At 33.2% G+C, this 20317-nt stretch overlaps 1 protein-coding gene across 1 annotated transcript; it reads right to left on the bottom strand.

The window, feature by feature from the left end:
- On the bottom strand, positions 1-20246 carry LOC144840996 (uncharacterized). Its single transcript, XM_078697122.1, has 15 exons — positions 20121-20246; positions 19777-19884; positions 19199-19280; positions 18508-18559; positions 17983-18139; positions 17212-17270; positions 16696-16845; positions 15994-16065; positions 15815-15871; positions 15137-15303; positions 14255-14300; positions 13280-13357; positions 12639-12781; positions 12307-12373; positions 1-1907 (listed from the first exon to the last, which is right to left on the bottom strand). The coding sequence occupies exons 1-15, from the start codon at positions 20158-20160 to the stop codon at positions 1848-1850; spliced, it is 1338 nt and encodes a 445-aa protein (XP_078553248.1). The 5' UTR covers positions 20161-20246; the 3' UTR covers positions 1-1847.
- Positions 20247-20317: the final 71 nt, after the last annotated feature.

Raw genomic sequence — 20317 nt, 5'->3', positions numbered from 1 at the left:
ACAATAATAATTACATAAGTATATCACTCTTAAAGTATCAAATACTGTACCCAAATAATGAAAGACAAAACAAGTAATCCTCCTTCTACGTCATAATACGCACCTTAAGATGACGTAATGCAACCCATGAAAACGTCATAATTATATCAGACTTACACAAAACAACTACATCCTATTCTAGTGATTAGTGTAATTATGTATCATTTTTATGATATACAATAATAATTTTGTTTTGCAAGAATGTGTTATTTCAAATGAAGACACATATAGCACTTTTAATGCGTAACGTCAATTGACATCTAACGATGTTGTTTTAAAACTGGACATGCGACAAGGTTTTAATTTAATTATCTGATGGCCTACATATAAAGGGTACTGTATTTATTATAGTTCAGGTCTTTCCATTACAAAATTTTATTATCATTTTGTAATTTTTCCCTTCTGTAAAGGGTGTTAAACAAGACTAGAGCATTTTGCCACATTTGTTAATGTATTTTTGTTTAATGTATTTTTTTAAACATTTGAATTTAATAAATATAGTTAATATTAATATTTGTACTTTATTACATTTACTTTTTTTACAATATAAGTACAGTATACTACATTTAAATAAAAATTATTTCATTCTAAAATGAACAAATAAATTAGTTTAAAAACCACTATAAAGTTATTAAATTATTATGTATTAAATAATGATTATTGTAGTAATAAGTTACATTGCACTAATAATTCCCAACTGTCAAATGTTTGTTCTAAATTATTACAGTACTTTGTATTTATATAACTACTTACTATAGTAGAACCTATATTAAGGGGACACCTTTGAAACCAAACAAAATGTCCCCTTAATAGGGGCTGACCATAGTATTAAAGCATTATTTCCCCTTATTTGTTTCACTGGAAAGGACATTTTCTGTAAAGGTTATTTTATTGTTATTTTAGTTATTTTGTTTTAGTTGTATATTTTAATAAACTTCTAAATACTTGCTTGAAACACCACCATGCTTTAAAAAAGCAAAAAAAAAAGAACAGTGCTCAAAAAAGGATTAAATATTTCTTTCATTTTATAATACTGTTATTAAGTGAAGGAGTGTAATAGGATTTCCTGTAGATTAAATGTCGTCCTTCCAAATGAAGTGTAGTGTATATGTACTGTATATCAGCTACATTAGAGGAAAGCAGATAGGTTAGGTATGGGGCAAAAGATGAAAGAGAAATTTGATGATGGAAGGGCTTTCTCCTTAACAGTCTATGTAGAGACGGGTATATAACTAAATTATCAGGCATAGAGAAACACAAAACAACCTGGTGATATACTGGAAATTAATGCCAAAATCATTAAGAATGATAAAAAGCCACCCCACTATATACATATGTAAATATGCAGCCATTATTTATATATTATTATCCTATCATTGAACAAGGGCTTCACTCATCCAGTGCCCACCTTGACCAGAGAAGAGGCATAAGCCAATATGTCTGAGGGGCTGCCATTAGAGTCAGCAGTGCTGATTTCAAACGCCTTCATATGGGACTTATATACAGTACCCGATGTTCCTAGATAAGATGATCTCCCATCCAAGCTCTAACCGGGCCCAACGTTGCTTAACGGTGTTTCAACATGGTAAGGCTGTATATTTGCAGCCATAAAGAAACTATAAACCACCCAGTAATATACAATGAAGATAAAGAGAATCTGTGAGAACGAAAACAAACTTGCCCACCTGAGATTCGAATCTTCTGCTTGATATGCAGACATCCTACCATTAGACCCCTGGGGCTTTTGTGCTATATATAATATTATAATTTTAAAAGTAGTGGGTTACGATTTCCAGAAGATAAAACCATCAAACGAACCATGTCGTCCTTCCAAATCCCTGTGCAATGTTACGCAATATTGTCCGACTCTATAAAAAGTAAAATATGTTAAATGAAATAAGCATATTAAATTATTTATCAGCTATTGCAAAGAAGGCTATATCTAATATCTATGCTCTGATAAATTATGACATTGAAATAAACAAGATCTAGGATTTTACAGCATAATTGGTAGCACTGATAATGCATATACATTACTAAGATTGAATAACTTTTATTTTTCATCTCACACAAAGTCAATACAATAATTTTATGTGTAAAAGTAATACTATAGCATATTATTATGTAGACACCTTCGGAACAGGATTTTACGATTGTCTCCTGAATAAGGATTGGTCAATTGGTCAACATTTATTGCCCCTTGTTTGTTTGTACAGGAAATAAAAGCACCATTTCAAATGCAGAAAAAAGAAAGATTTTTCAAAGTGGCTCTACAAGGCTTATCCTCTTTTCTGGAACGGATCAGCATGTGAACTCCAACTGTGACCTCAAATATAGGATACTCCTTTATACACCTTTCTAGAAAACACCCACAAATGATGATGTATAATACCGTAATGTATTCCAACCAATTACATCGTTGTTAATTAAAGTTAATGTCTAAAAAAGCGATAACCTTTAGAAAGTTGCAACTTTCTAAGCAGAACCTTTCGCATGAATTAAAGGAGACATTTAATTGATAATAAATAATCTAGTTTACATATAAAAAAAACGTATATACTCGTTTCCAATAAACGCCTCTTCAAATGCAATAACTGCCAATCGATAATTTAATTTTTTTTTTAAATTATGTAAAATCATTTCATTAGTACGGGGACATTCCAGGATAACTCAGTTATTACTGATACCTAACATGTGTTTAATGGCTGTTCGCCAGAATTTGACACGGCTTCGGAGGCCAGAGTTGATACAACAAATTTGAAGGGTACACACCGGACTTACGTAGTGTAGTAGTGATCTTTCAGATATAAAACAAAGGATTTTCTGAGAATTCTATGCTCATCATGCTACTTTCATACAAAAATTGTTATCTTAACACCCATTTATTTTCAAAAGTTGAACGAGCGTCATGAAATAAGTACCTCTTTAAAAATTGGTGCTTATATAACTTGTTTTGCTTAAGCGAAAAAAAGGTTTGTTCTATATAAGTAAGCTTGCACCAGGTCATGTAGAATAAAATGCTCAATAAAAAGCAGAATAGAAATAAATATATATTTATATCTATTATACAAAGCAGTGCAGAATAGAAATAAATATATTATATCTATTATACAAAGCAGTGCAGAATAGAAATAAATATATATTTATATCTATTATACAAAGCAGTGCAGAATAGAAATAAATATATATTTATATCTATTATGCAAAGCAGTGCAGAATAGAAATAAATATATATTTATATCTATTATGCAAAGTCGAGCAGAATAGAAATAAATATATATTTATTTCTATTCTTCTCTCTTACAACAAAAACAATAGAAATTTCGAATCAAGAATTACCCTTTAAGATAAAGCTTTTAGCAGTATGTGAATAACAAACATTGGATAAACTTTGACAAACATGATTTGTTTTTAAATGCAGGAATTAAGACAATGCAGGGTAATTAAACATCATCATGTATGACGTTCCTCTACAGGCATGTACGCACACTTCATAGATCAATTAAAGAAGATGAACAACAAACAAATGTAAATTTAATAAAGTACGGCCAAGATATAAACGTGATTGCACGATTATTTTCGTAGTTATAATGTACACAGTACTATTTTATTACAATAAATAATTACTATTAGTATTTAAATTATTGAACAAATAAATGTACTGTTGCGATAAAAAAAAAATTAAAATTGTTGTGTTAATTATTTTTTTAATGTTAATGATTGTTACAAATGTACCTTTATTTTTATATATAATATGTATACATATAAATCTGAGAATTATAATAAAAGTGGGAAGACCCCACACAAGACAAAAAAAAAAAATATTTTTTTAATGTTAATTTAAACAAAATGTCAAAATCTTTTAAATTTGTTAATTTTATAAATGTTTTAAATGTATTGTTAATTTTAATTTTAAGTTTTTAAAATTTAAATTAAGCAGTTTCAATGTTTTCTTTTTAAAATGTTGTCAGTTTGTAGAAATGAATGAACTGAAATGAAATGTACATAAATAATTTGATTTTATTCTGAGCAAGTTTGTATGTCATATAGTTTAATACAGATTTAATGACATAAAATGCATATTTTTTACTCATATATTTATAATAATATCATAAGAATGTTAGAGATTAACTATCAAAATACCATAAAAGCTCTCTGTTGCATGCCATAGTTTAGCAAAATTACCGTAATTTAGAAATTAATTTCATTCTTATTCTTTGACCAGAGCATGACCCGAAATGCTGATTAAAATAGAAATAAATTTATAGTAAATGCAAGTATGGATGTAATTTTTATGTACTCATCCTTATGCACTGATCTCATAAAATTGTACTTTTATTCCAATACTGTATGCAAGCAAGAATTTGCAAATTTGTCATGCGACAAAAAGGAAAGTATATGAAAAATAAAATAAAGATTTATATTGTAAAGTATAAAGTTTTGAAGTATATCTTTCAGAAATAAATTATGAAATTAATTAAATTAAAAACTTTTACTATATTATCACCTAGTTACTTTTTTGGTTATTTTACTTCATCTTTGTATAGAATAGTATGAATTTGTCTTTTATGTATATCTTTAGAAATAAATTATTAAATAATGGTAAATTTTTGGTAATTAATTAATGGTATATCTTCAGAAATAACATATAAAATAAATCATATGGTAAATTTTTCTACATAACCTTTCAAATAATATTTTTTCTGTAATTTTCTTTATATTCTATTCGCACCCTTTAAATCAGCATGGTCCAAATTATAGCTTACATTTTACTTTTATCATTAAGCACACATCGTAATTTGCTAAATCATTTCATTGATAAATTAGCCCTAGATAATTAGAATACAAATATTTATGCCGGTTCAAGTCCCAATAATCACCAAATGAATACTAGTGAAACTTAGGCCTGATGTTATTGCCAAACTGAAGCATGTCTAACTGAAATCCTGTGTTTGAGTGGTTTACTAATTAAAAATCCATTAATTCAAGTTGTTAATTGTAAGGTTAATTACCCTGGACGCTTAAATAGTTAAGATAGTATCTGTATTAATTTGGCAATACCATTTATTATTATGATATGCGACTGTATGCATTGTACACCATGTCATTTAACGTTCTGAAAATTACTAAAACGTAACATTAAAATTTTCATTTTACAAACTCGAAGACAATACACATTTGGCGATTGAATAATGTGAAAATATAGATGAACATAAAATAATTAGTTGGGTGGTTGCCATGCCAACATATCATTAGAAGTATTCAATCTTGTCTTTGTGCATTTAGCTTGTCTTAAAGGTTATAGGTCAATTAACAATAATTTATGAAATGAGACATTGTAATATTCATGCAAAAAACAAAACAATTGGTATACTGTAGAAACTCTAGGCTCTACTGCAGGTAGTGCAGTAACTCTACTGCAGGTAGTGCAGTAACTCTACTGCAAGTAGTGCAGTAACTCTACTGCAGGTAGTGCAGTAACTGTACTGCAGGTAGTGCAGTAACTCTGCTGCAGGTAGTGCAGTAACTCTACTGCAGGTAGTGCAGTAACTCTACTGCAGGTAGTGTAGTAACTCTACTGCAGGTAGTGCAGTAACTCTACTGCAAGTAGTGCAGTAACTCTACTGCAGGTAGTGCAGTAACTCTACTGCAAGTAGTGCAGTAACTCTACTGCAGGTAGTGCAGTAACTCTACTGCAGGTAGTGCAGTAACTATACTGCAGGTAGTGTAGTAACTCTACTGCAGGTAGTGCAGTAACTCTACAGCAGGTAGTGCAGCAACTCTACTGCAGGTAGTGCAGTAACTCTACAGCAGGTAGTGCAGTAACTCTACTGCAGGTAGTGCAGTAACTCTACTGCAGGTAGTGCAGTAACTCTACTGCAGGTAGTGCAGTAACTCTACTGCAGGTAGTGCAGTAACTCTATTGCAGGTAGTGCAGTAACTCTACTGCAGGTAGTGCAGTAACTCTACAGCAGGTAGTGCAGTAACTCTACTGCAAGTAGTGCAGTAACTCTACTGCAGGTAGTGCAGTAATTTTACTTTTTAATTTTTTGCATTAGCTCAATATTTCAAAGTTATTTAGAGAACTTGTCAAATTGCAGTGGTTTTAGAATAACAAATTACTGCAGTAAAATCCATGGATGCGCAAAAAATAAATGCCTTTTAAAGAAATAATAAGACCACCATTCATCAACCAAGAAAACAGAATTCCACAAGTGTATGACGACAAATCAATTTACTTCATTCATAAGTAGCAATTTATATCACTATTTAAAACAGACTTATGCTCTTAATTCCAGGTTTTAGGTTAACAATAGTCTTTTATGGCTACTAGCTAGATCATGATATATTGGTTGGAAGTCTGTTTACTACAAGCCCCCACATTTAAACGCCACTTAAACTACAAACTGGTCTTCGCTGGAAAGGTCGGAATACTATCAGAATTAAACATTAGAAATAACTATTAAAGTGCGCATAAAATTGACTGGATATATCTGTCAGAAGAAAGGGTATATTGAGAGATGGGTAATGTATTCTACAACCTTTTAACGAATGTAAATGCAACCACATACAAAAAATTCCATTTTAATTTCCCACTAGACAGTTAACTGCTCAGTCAATTCAGACACAAATTATATTCTCCAATTTAAAAAGATATGCTGAATAATTTTAGAAAAAAGTAAAAAATAACTCCAAACAACAAGATAGATATATTCAACGTTTAAGAACATTTTCAAGAAAAGAAAACAATTTTTTTTATCAATAATCCAAAAGGAGCATGTGTCCTTCAGATAAGAGGTGTATATGACAAAATGTTAATAAACCCAACTCTCTTTTTCTTACAAAAAAATAAAGCAAGAATGAATACAATAATGTGGTTTGGTTCATGGAACTTAATGTCTTGATTGATTGCCAAACAAAAAATAAAAAAATGTGTTGAGAATCAACATCTGTAATACAATAATTACCTGATAGTAAGTCAGATAGGTGAGGTTTATCATCTAAATGGCTCGGCAAGTAAAAGTAGAGATAAAAATATTAGATAAGAGCTGTCTTTCTAGTCATTAGTTACAAGATCTATTTCTATCCTAATTTAGTCGGATTCATAAGTCAGGTAGAAGAGGTGCTTTAAGAGTTCACATAAACGGCCATAGCTTGGGCTTGAGAAAGTCACATGATCTCTCTTGTAGATGCACTAATTAAAATCAATTTACTGTGGATAGAATTATCATTTGGTGCTTAATTTTGATAGGACATTTTTCCAATCCTTATATCAACAATAAAATATGCAACTTTTGCAACTCCAACACATTCAGAAAGAAATTGAATTTATTTTTAGGGCTGAAAATCTAAGCAATACTTCCTCTCCCATTAAAAATCCTTCTGATCAATAACAGTATACAGTGGAACACACCTTAAAGACAGCAGCCAGATACCAGTGGGACACCTTAAGGAAAGCAGCCAGACACCAGTGGAACACCTTAAGGACAGCAGCCAGACACCAGTGGGACACCTTAAGGACAGCAGCCAGACACCAGTGGAACACCTTAAGGACAGCAGCCAGACACCAGTGGGACACCTTAAGGACAGCAGCCAGACAACAGTGGGACACCTTAAGGACAGCAGCCAGACACCAGTGGGACACCTTAAGGACAGCAGCCTGACACTAGTGGGACACCTTAAGGACACCAGCCTGACACCAGTGGGACACAGCAGCCCGACACCAGTGGGACACAGCAGCCCGACACCAGTGGGACACAGCAGCTCGACACCAGTGGGACACAGCAGCTCGACACCAATGGGACACAGCAGCCCAACACCAGTGGGACACCTTGAGGACAGCAGCCCAACACCAGTGGGACACCTTAAGGACAGCAGCCAGACACCATTGGGACACCTTAAGGACAGCAGCCGGACACCTTAAGGACAGCAGCCTGACACCAGTGGGACACCTTAAGGACACCAGCCTGACACCAGTGGGACACAGCAGCTCGACACCAGTGGGACACAGCAGCCCGACACCAGTGGGACACAGCAGCTCGACACCAGTGGGACACAGCAGCTCGACACCAATGGGACACAGCAGCCCGACACCAGTGGGACACCTTGAGGACAGCAGCCCAACACCAGTGGGACACCTTAAGGACAGCAGCCTGACACCAGTGGGACACCTTGAGGACAGCAGCCCGACACCAGTGGGACACCATAAAAGTACAGCAGCCCGACACCAGTGGGACACCTTGAGGACAGCAGCCCGACACCAGGGGGACACCATAAAAGTACAGCAGCCCGACACCAGTGGTACACCTTGAGAACAGCAGCCCGACACCAGTGGGACACCTTTGGAATTTAGAAGTAGTATATATTTATTTCCCTTTGTTCATTTCACAGGAAAGAGTCCCCTTAATAGGGGTGTCCTCTGAACAGGGCTGTCAGATAATAATAATAATATTTTGATTATTCAGTTTGGTGAAGTCAGTATGATTGTCCAGAAACTTAACTACCCATCCAGCTTTGCATTTGCAGACACATGCTGTAGAAAAGATCAAAACGATCCATAAATTTAGCCTGGCAAAGGTTAACTTAGAACATTGGATACGCGAGATAATTGGTTAGCAAGGTTATTTAATGCCTCTGATATTTAAGTAAGGATATATTTTTTGATTATCTCACATTTTAAAGTATCCCGAGTGACTTTAATCTAGTTTAACCCAATTTTACCTATCGTCAACAAAGACAGGATAGTAGCTACCAATCATAATTATATTCCCTTTCCTCATCAGTCTCCAATTTAAATACTTTTTTTTTGTATTTCAGCCATTTCATTTCATTTAATTTATGAAAGGATGAGATCAAAACGTGTGCTTTCTCTAAACTAAGTACTGTTATGAGGTTTAGATAGTGGAGCTGGTTGGTAAAGGATATTCATAAAAAAAAACTGAATAGAATTGTGTAGTGCAATGCAATCAAGCAGTGCCGTAGCCACGATATTAAAGTGACACGGTGGTCGTAAAAAAGTCACAGGGAGGAGGAGGTCAGGTTGAAACTTTACAAACGTACTGGTGGCACGGCACTGTTATGTCATGTGACAATAGGGAACTATTGGTTTTTATGGAAAATGCATTAATAAAATAATAATAACAAATTGTAGGATACTGGAGCCTATTCATTTTACAAGCTACTGTATAATTTCATTTAGGCTTCTCCACTATATTTAAGTTATTAGTAAAGAGAAATAAAAAGAAATGAAATATATTATATTCTACTATAGAATCAACAGTTTCTTTTTAATTATCCAATATGTAAACACAATCATTACATTTTGACAAAATACACATGTTATTGTTTCAACATACACAACTGAAAAAGAACATTTATCAATGAGGGTCATTTGACTCTTATTATAAGAAAACTAATATATTTGAATGTAGAATAAGAAAAGCCTTCGGGTCTTGGAGAATCAATCACCAAAGCATCCTACATTACATTAAAGAACTCCTACGAGTTCAAGATCTGTTTGTGTGCTTACTACGTTCTTAGTGTTTCATCCTTCGGATGGGATGTAAAAACATTGGTTCTATGGACACAAGAGCACGGCACCAAATACAACTGTGATGGCACTGTGTATGTAATGCATAACAGAATAATATATGTTTTAGATGTGTTCCCATTGTTCACTGCTGGTACGAGAGGATTGGTATATGTGTAGAGGCAATTGTACTATTTGCATATCAATTAGCAGGTGTTACGTTTAGCATTCTTAGAAAACCTTTTTTCTTTATCTCGCTCTCGCAAGCAAGCAGGACGTATTGTTACTATTACCAAATACTACGTTGTTTTTTTAACTTAACAAGAAAGTTTGCATATTCTGTACATGTACATAGAAGAAAGAATGATAGTGATATATATAATAGTTACGGAGTCAAATCAGAAGATGATGGACAAAACACATGCTCTCACAACACAGTAATAGTGGGTAAGTAACTCTCTAAATATATATGTACTGCAGGATATCATTGTTAGGTTAATGTCTGAATGAAGTAATAACTCATTGTCGTCGTACATTCGGATATTGAACACCAATATAGGAGTACTGTAATACAGTAAGAAAGTACTGTAGTACCTAACAAAGTGGAGGACATTGTCTTAGGGTTTGTTATTATCTGCCACAAGCCTGTAGCAAGGCTAGAAAATGACCAAAATACCTGGTAATCAGTAACGTTTCTATCTATATATCTATTCATTCCACATAAGCAGCCTGAACTTTTCACTTATTATATATAACAAATTATCCTGTCAGCCAACTATAATAAAAGGTTAATTTGCAGGCCTGCCTTAAAGGGCTTACTACTGTGCCATACACATCTGTGTATTGATGGATATCGGTGCATAAAAACTACACATGAGTACGATTATTAATACAATATTAATTATTGTACTGTTTTTCTTTCCCCTCCCAAGTCATTCTAATATCAATAATACATGGGCTGTTTCTGACAATTTACAGATATTACTAATAATCTACAATTTATTTATGGCATTCATTTATCAGTATTATTGTCATATGTACACCAGATTCTTCCCTTGCTAGTAAAAATGATCTACTTCAGTTAATTTGGGAACATAGTAATTTGTAAGACCTTCCATTAATCCATTATTTATTTTCCGATTCGGTAATTTCCAATGTTCATTTTTCACTGAGGGCATTACCACTGATAAAAAAAAAGCTTGGTTTGTTCGACAATTGTTATAACAGGTATTTTTAGTTTTCTAAAAAATTACAATTTGTGTAGTTTTATCAAATGCATTGGAATATAAGGAACACATATTACAATTATATGTTTAAAGTAATTTGGCATATACTTTTTTACTACTCTATTTTAAAATGGTAGCAATTTGCACTCCTGGGTGGTGCATGACCTTAAAAGTGTTAAACTTGAGATTGCCTTCAGGTGCAAATCCAGGTTATTTTAAACAAGGGAGCATTAACATTTAATATTATTAGTGAAAAAAAAATTAATATTTAATTAAATATGAATTCATCATTTCATTTCAACTGTCAAAAGGGGAAGCACACCCTGGCCACATCCTCTCAGCTTACACCCCTCCTCTCAGTTTACACCCTTCCTCTCAGCTTACACCCCTCCTCTCAGTTCACACCCCTCCTCTCAGCTTACACCCCTCCTCTTCCCCATTCTTCCAATCCCCTCTAGCCCCATTTATCCATACAAATCAAGAGAAGCAAGTAAATTAGAATTTTATAAAATGGAGAGAAGCATCTGCAGACATTTGTCTCATTGGTAGACTCTGCTATCCAGCAGACATGTTTCAATATCCACCTGATATTCTACAGCATTACAAACAGTCTGAAAATCGATGGTAACATTTGCTACTTATGCAAATTTGTCTCTACTAGATTAAATTTTAAATAGTAATAGTAATATTAATTTAAACGTGAACTATTCCAACAACAATATTTCAATTTATTATAATGACAAATTGTGAAGTTTATTGTGAATCTCAAGGCCAAATCAACAGTTAAAACATTAATCACTTCGCTACACAATGTTCAAGCTACTACCCATTTATTTAATGCAAAAATTATGCAATATAAACAGCTACACATTATAGTGTCCTGTTCACACCAACAAAAATCACATGATAGATTTACAGACTTTATAGTGTTACTTTCACACGTGTGAAACCTGGTTCGCACTCATAGGTAGATTATAATAATATATATTAAAATGTATATTCTTCCTTTGGCATGTTTAATGGTGGTTCACACAAAAACAGAAAAAAATGTTAATTAGATTGAACTTGAAGCTCTGTGAGTTTGTTATGCACCTTTTACTTTTTTTTTTTTTTTTGTACCATATTTATTGAGGGTGATCCATCCAGCAATTGCTGATCATTTTTTTTTTTTTCTTTTCAAAAGACAAACATATACACAAGATGCTCTACATAAACAAAGTCTTATTACAAGTCTTTGGGAGTGGAGTTGTAACTTTTACACCACAATAAATTTTATTGCAGATTTTTGGGGTCAAATAAGGCTGCAACCGTGAGTAGCAACGTACATAACAGCCGGTATCACGGTTCTAGTTTTAAATGAGGCTGTGAATGAAAGTAGCAGTTTAAAAAAAGCGAGTATCCCCGTTTTGGGGTCAAATTTAGCTGCAACCCGAAAATACAGTTGCAATGAAAAGCTGGTATCATGATTTTGCTGTCAAAATGATTATCAAATGTATGCATAATAATACTTACCTCAGCTTCAGCATTTGCATAAAAAACATAACAAATGAAATTCTTTGAAATTGTACAAGTTGTATCACTGAAAAACAAAATGATAAATGATGATTACAGTACCTTAAAAAATTTGCACCAGGCTAGTTTTATTTTTGTAAAGTATAATTATGTTATTCACAAAATTTGGTTGTCGAAAAACAAGAGGGCTCACTGGTACATAGAGCATATGTGTTTTATGGCCAAAAAGAAAGAGCCACAACCTAGGCCTCAAGACATGCAGGAAGCATGTGCATAAGCCATGCTGTGGCTGTTAGGTGTGGTAGAAATAAACACAAAAATAGCAAGCTTACCCAGCTACATAAGCCAAGTAGTTAACAGCGTCCAATCTTCGACCACATGAAGAAATTTCAGGATAGGAATGTTGAAAAATGACATCATCATTGTCAGGTGATTTTATTGAAACTTTTGTTTCGCCAAGGTGAAGACAGACAGGCTAAAAGACAGTCACAGAACATGCAAATTAACACACACATGCGTTGTAGATAGCCAGAAACAAATGATCTGTTGTGTCTCTTGCTGGTTGACATATTTGCTTACCAATCCCAAGGTCCTTGGTTCAAATCCTGTTAAGCTCTGTCTACACAATCAAACTTTATGTGACAACAAATTGTGATGTGCCCAAACATAGCAGTGATATGCTTAAATATGGTAGTGATATGACATCATCATCATGTCCATATATGGGCACATCACATTTTTTTGTCACATAAAGTTTGATTGTGTAGACAGAGCTTTAGTGATTGTTCATACTATAAATACAATGCCTGTTTAGCCTAAGCAAGTCTAACCAATGCTTGTAATATTACCTTACCACTATTTCTAATAAAGAACTAAATAAAATGGATGTTCCAGTCAAAGTACTTTTGTAAATATAAGAAGTTTGTTGTAGGTATTCGCCATAAATCAAGTAATAATAGAGACAGTATGTTACCTTGAAATTATCTTCATCTGTTCCATTAAGTTTCATAACTTTATTAATTGCACTTTCTATAATATAAGTTCCACCATCCTGTAAATAGAAGATACGTACTGATCAATCAAGTGATCTTTTAGATTATAAATTACTGAAAGACTGAAAAGGATTGAAATATAAAGCAATTAATCAGTTGTTACAGTAGATCGTTTGTTTAAAAATTCAATCTATGAAACAATAAATCAATTCATTCAAACTAACTATGGCATTTTTGAAGACAATTCTGAAATGTTGTTCTACTGTATGGTTGGTAGGTAGATAGCCTTATACAATTTTTCACACCAGCAAAAAGTAACAAGTTGTAACCAGGTTTTCAATAGTGTGAAGACAATTTTGTGAAAAAGGGTCCCTTGTGAAATCTCACTGATGAGAGGCCTATTTTTTCCAAGATGTCCCAAGTTCTTACTGTGTGCGCACGGGTATTGTGCTGGTATTAAACAGATCAATCATAATAATTAAATAGCACGCAACTATGCTTTCTCCCAAGATTTCTCACAGTTCGCGTATGCATGTGTGAAAACGTGTAATAAATTGAGAGATCAAACCTGGTTACAATTTGTTACAAGTTGTAAAAATGTATGCAGATGTTAAAAGGGTATTAGATAACAAATCTTAACCACAAAATAAATGTGACAGGTATATAAGAAATTCCAAACCAATTAATTTATTTACAAAGATTGACAATGAGAAAATCTGTGATAATGGGAAGTGGCCCCAACCGAGATTCGAACATGGAATCTTCTGCTTGATATGCAGACATCCTACCATTAGATTCATGGTATGGTTCGAATCCGATTAGCTACCTAGATCTTTAACACCCTTTTGAAATTGTTTATGCTACGCAAGGCATGTACATTTGCAGTGATGCTCAATAACTCCTAGATTGCAGAGGATGTTTTTGTGGTACTAAATGCAAATAACATTTTTGCTTACTTCTCCTACGTTAATGTTGCCAACATATTTCAGTCTATATATGGTGCTGCAAGAAAGACAACAATATTTGAAACTGTTAATAAATGTTTTTTATAATCATGTATTTTTTTCTTTCTTTTCTACTGGGATTATACTAGGTAATATGCAGTATTGATTTCAATGTCCTACTACATATTGGAATCATTTGCAGTCAACCACCAGATATACTGATATATTGCTCATATGACAATGGTTTCATCCAAGATTCAACAAGGCCAAGAGTCTTTGTCCTCAAATGAACGCTATTAATGAATAAAAAGCATTAACATAGCAGATTGTAAAGATACTTTCACATTGCAGATTGTAAGATCTTTTCCAAGTCCCTTGGGTTGTCTGTGTTTTTCCGATGAAACAATTATCAGACTCAAGTCAGATTATTACGATCAAACACAAAAGCTATGCATCTTGAAATGGGAGGTCTAAACTATGAGTTTTTTACTTTTCAGATTTAAATAATTAAATGACTTAAATGATTAATTGTTAATGTTCATGTTACCTTTAATTTACACAATAACACTAAATCAATATCTGTAGAAATGTGAGTTATAAAACTGTGATAAAAACACCCTCTTTTTTATGATTGTTCGTTTGCAATTTTCTACTCTAATTTTCATAACATTAATGAATTAATTATTTATATCTTACATAGAATTCGATAATTTTTCAATGATATTGCATAACTTGATCAACACAGTAATTAATTGATTTGCTATTGAAACTGTAAATTTTTTTTCAAACTATTTATCATATTCAAATTTCTATATTGTCTTATTTGTATTTTTATATTGAATAAATTGTTTTTAAAGATAAAATATAAAGAAATATTTATATAATTGATTCTACCTTCCATCACTTGCAAGTTCTGGTTGCTGAGCCCCATTCCCTATGGATTCAGGATTACTTGGTCCTAGGTTACGGTCACGAGGCATGTCAAATTCGGGCATCTCGTCTTTAACATAGCGCAGGCGTTCATAGATAGGTGGATATACTCTGCCATTTTTCATGTAACACTGAAAAAATGTAACAATGCTTACAAATTATTTTACACATTTAAGCTCTGTCTACACTATCAAAAAAATGTGATGTGCCCATATATGAACATGATGATGTCATATCACTACCATATTTGGGCATATCACTACCATATTTGGACACATCACACTTTTGTTGTCAAAATATAGTGTAGACAGAGCTTAAGGGAAAAAAAGGTAATGATAATTCTCATAGAATAATTTATAGTTTTCTGCAGTAATTACAGTTTACTATGTAGTAATTATATAGTTACACCTGTTATAACATAGTCTACTGCAGTAATTATATAGTCTACAACAGTAAATTTGGAAGGATGGAAACGATAAAGCTCATAGAATAATTATAGTTTACTGCAGTAATTACAGTTTACTATATATCCTCTTATAATATATTCTACTGCAGTAGTTATATGGTCTACAATTTTTTTCAAAAAAATAACAAAACATTTTAGTTAACATTGCTTCTACAATATTTTGACTGTTTACTAACCTTAACAACTGTTATATATATAGGCCAACCTTCATGGTCTTTTATTAGACGAGGAATCTATATAAAAATATATAAATTAGAATAGTTATTATTGTACTAGTGGCATGCAGAGATACTAAGCAATTAAACCTACCATAGCACAAGACCTGAAATAAAAAAGAAAATACTGTGTTTGTTACCTTTCCTTTTGAGACGCCATGAAGATTTTCTCCAAACAGTTCATCAACAACATCACCAACTTCAATTTTATTCTGAAAAGATAAAAAATCTAACTTCAGCACTAAGTGCTATGGTTTCGTACTGCAATTTTCAAGTCCCATGATAGAAAAAATGTATAGTATAACTCCTCTTTTGGGACACCTCTGTTCATGGGACACTCACATTAAGGGGAAAATTGTGAAATGAATGAGGGGAAAAATATATGTATCGTATATATATCCAATCTGCAGACAGTACTGTTTCGATCTTAGTAGATCTCGTCAGTGCAGCTCAGGTTTCGAAATGAAATGTACCGCAAGCACTGGCACAATATATAGGTTGAGCCAGCTTTGTAGGACATGGTACACTGATTATGGGTACAACGAACGTGCTATGTATATATATCTAGTTATCTTATATTCGTATATATATATACATATACACATGCACTGATGAAGGGCTAGTGTTGCCCGAAAGCTCTGCTGTTTCTGGCTGTTTTGATGTAGCTTTTTGCTTATTTTATTTTGTATCTCCATTGATATCCAGTCACTTATACTCACAGCATTGTCATTATTTTCAGTAATTTGCCTTTGGATTTATATATATAAAGTACATATATTAAAACTACAGCCAACCCCAAGCCAAGTGACCAATAAATATACCTAAATGAAGACATTTCTTACATTTTCCTCTGCTACGCTTCCTGCCTCCACACTAGCGACCACTGCTTTATTGCTGATGTGTTTCACATACACACCCAGATCCTTACATGGTACCAACTCAAATTGCTTCATCACCCCCATCATCCATGTCTCATCCAAAAAACTAGCATTCTGAAAATGTTACAGATATTTAAATGTCTAAAATAAATATAAAGCATTGTAATACACCTGATTGTATTGTTACTATCTGATATCTTAATTTTGTGTCACATGTTGTTCAGTATTAGTTCAGTCAAAGTTCTATTAAATGGTTCTATTGTGGATTCACCTTTTTGCCAAATTTTAGAATGTGTATTTGTAATATGATGAACGAATAAAAGTGGTAGTTTACACCACAAAAGAATGTTGTCCAACACAATGCTGGTTTTACACAATCTAAACACTCATGTCTTCAACATTGATTCAACATGGATGCAGTGGATTAATGGAATAAAAAGTTTATATTTTTGTAATACTAAAGAATGTAGTTGATCATACCTTTACATTTAAATCAAACTTTATTTCTGTTATAAGGAATAGAAGAGACATCAAGGATTCTATGGGAAAAAACAAAACACAACAATAAAGAAATGTCTACTAAAAATTACAAAATAGTACAGCAGAAAATGTAGTGATGGAGTGCATAATACCATAGAGATAATATTAGACGAAGGCTAGAGGGCATACCTCTGACTGGAGGGGAAACCAACAAGATGGTGGCTGTAAATCTGTTAAAAAATATTATTTAGTATATAAAATAATAATCTAAAATTATAAATCAGAGACCACATATAACACATATTGCTGTTAAAGCACAGTTTTTTTGTAAAATAAAATATATTGTTATCGCAATGGAATGAATAATTTCTTGGTGATAGAATTTTTTGTATACGAGGATCATGTAGAATGCATTCACATTTATGCGCTCAATGAGATGCGTTGCGTATCGTATGTGAGAATGTACAGAATATTTATCACACTGATACAATCAACACTGGCGTAGTAGTGCGTGACTGCGTATGGGCATATCGAAAGTTCAATTGCAGCCACCATCTTGTTGGTTCCCTCTCCATGAAGAATCATTTTTTGAACTGCTATAACAATGGAGTCCGTCCTCTAGCCAAATCTATAATACCTTGATGGATAATACTTGCCAGGTATGTAAACAATGAAAGTACAGATGGAATGCTAACCACCGATCAAACGATATATGGCAATACAACTGACACTGACAGCTGCACAGTACATACTAACTACCCTTTTTCTTACCTATAAAGATTTCATTACCAATAATGGACAACTCTGGTTTATACCAGTATTCTGTCAATTTAGGGTTCAACACAAGGTGTTCCAAAGCAACGCTTAAAATCTTCTTGGTTAGTGCAATTCGAATAAACAGCCTCCCTCTGCCCTGGTCTGTTCGTACCTAAAAGTATCATAAAATGAGAGTCAATAGGAAAGTTTGAATGTGTTCTTCAGTACAATGGAAAAATTCAGAATTACACCCTCTGTTGACCGCTTGGAAATAATAATTGCATATAAAATTTCATTTTTTAGTAACTTATTATATTATCATATCGACATTGAAATATCAATAAATATGTTATTAAATGGTAGTACAAACACCTTCAAAAACTTGATAAACACTACAAAAAATGTATATGGTTTGGTCTAAAGTGGAATGTTTTGGCCAAATTGTCACACCAGAAGTGGGCCGAATCGTCCCGGATTCTTGATGTTATGTATAGCCTTTTGTAAAGTTTTATATTATTTTGTTTATCATTATTGTATTACCTTTTGTGAGTTTCTACATTCTTCTAAAGCAATTGAAAATAATGGATTTAGCCTGGCAATAAAAAAAAAATGTTGTTAGATAAATAAATGTTTATAAATATTTGTACTCATCACCCTTAGAGGATTAGAGATTAACTTTTTGTACTAATAATAAAAGAATTGGGTGCTATTCTACAAAATCTGCTATGTAACTTATTATTTTTTAATGGCATGGTTGACCGTGCATCGAATATTTTTTATTTTTTTTATTTTATGTCTTTAGGCAATGTGGCCAAGGATTACCAATAGTGAATTAATAACTGTCCTATCAGATAGGTGGTAATCCCCCTGATACAAGGGCTATTTTGTGTTTTTTATTACTCCTTTCGAATAATGAACTGGGTTCTTTAAAGTGCACACAGGTTATATATAGTCCTTATCCGAGAAGACTTGTTCCACCACCAGAACTAGGAGCGAGTCGGCATCGAACCCTTGCCGATGTTGTTGGCTCTTTAGGTACGGTAAACGGCGCCCCTGCCTTAACCGCTCGGCCATTTGACTCGCTATATATATAATATAACCATGTGTCCAGTTCTCTGTGCCACTAAACAACAGAATAAAGGTGCATGGTCCTCTTGAATTAAATTCAAAGTTGACCATGACATAGGTAACAATGATTTTGACGCATGGCTGAATATGACCCAAACTTTACCTTTCATTGAATGTGTAATTAGGTAGAGATTCTATCCAACTCCAGTAATCTCTCTTGTAAAGTCCAAACAAGGACCCTGGGTCTGGAAATGAAAACATTCATAATACTTTAAATACATAATTATCATGGGGTTATCCACAATCTCTTTCTACGCGAGGATGAGAGAGTGAACTGTACCGGTCAAACATTTGATTTTGTTTTCAAAATAAAATATACTTCCAGCATTTGAACACATGGACACAGTTGAACATGCTTTGCTTATTTGATCCAGTGTCTTTATTCACTATTGTCTTTATTGAGTACCATCTTCTTCACTCACCATTGCCTTGTAGGGATCTATTTTTATTGGTTAAGTACCTTGGGTAGCAGCTCAACTTAATTATGACTGATAAGATTTAAAAAAAGCGTAGCTTCTAGCGGCGCTTTCTATAAAAAATACCTACCAGAAGTTAATTTTATCACAACCAAAAACTTCAAATGTGACCGATATAAATCATTGAATTCATGAAAAATGTAGCTAGTCCATTGTGGAGGTTGCCCAGAATATCATTACCTATTCATACATCTGGTATACTTACTTTTTAGACCTTTTCTAAAAATCTTCTCGAAGCATTCACAAAGATTTCGGAGTTCTAAATGATGATCATTGATTGGCTTGTCTTCGGAACGAAGCTTTAGGATTATGCCTAGTAAAAACAATAGTGTAAAAATGATACAGTATTGATATTAATTAATGATTATCATTTTTAATGAAAGTTAATGGCAAATAAAATAACATATTGCAAGTATAGGCCTAGCCTCCTACGCCTTTAGCTGCAGGACAACAGTCCAGGAGGAGAGGGCGTCAAATGACGATGTATGTGAATGCAATAACGCTTGACACTTCATATAGCCAGGCCTAGCATTTTATTTCAAAACATACCTTTTAACTCAGTGAGCAGTGGATCTTTATTCGATGCCATTTTTTTAAATCATAAAAAGGATACCTAGCATTTCTAGTTCAAGTTACTGATAATAGAAAAGATAATTTTAGGATGCAAGAGCGACTCGACACCCCCGTGTCATGTTTATTTTGTTTCAACCATAGATGTGTAATAGACACTGACCTAGAGCGTTAAC

This window comes from Antedon bifida, chromosome 4 (genome assembly GCF_963402885.1).
Source record: "Antedon bifida chromosome 4, ecAntBifi1.1, whole genome shotgun sequence".
NCBI lineage: Eukaryota > Metazoa > Echinodermata > Crinoidea > Comatulida > Antedonidae > Antedon > Antedon bifida.
Note: the sequence above shows the minus strand (reverse complement) of the source record. Positions and strands in the feature narration are given on the sequence as shown.

Coding starts and splice junctions, on each gene's coding strand:
- LOC144840996 (XM_078697122.1), bottom strand. CDS start 20,160: ATGGCATCGAATAAAGATCCACTGCTCACTGAGTTAAAAG. Junction 16,066..16,695: donor GAAGCGTAGCAGAGGAAAAT/GTAAGAAATGTC, acceptor TTATCTTTTCAG/AATAAAATTGAAGTTGGTGA. Junction 15,872..15,993: donor ATGGCGTCTCAAAAGGAAAG/GTAACAAACACA, acceptor ATTTTTATATAG/ATTCCTCGTCTAATAAAAGA.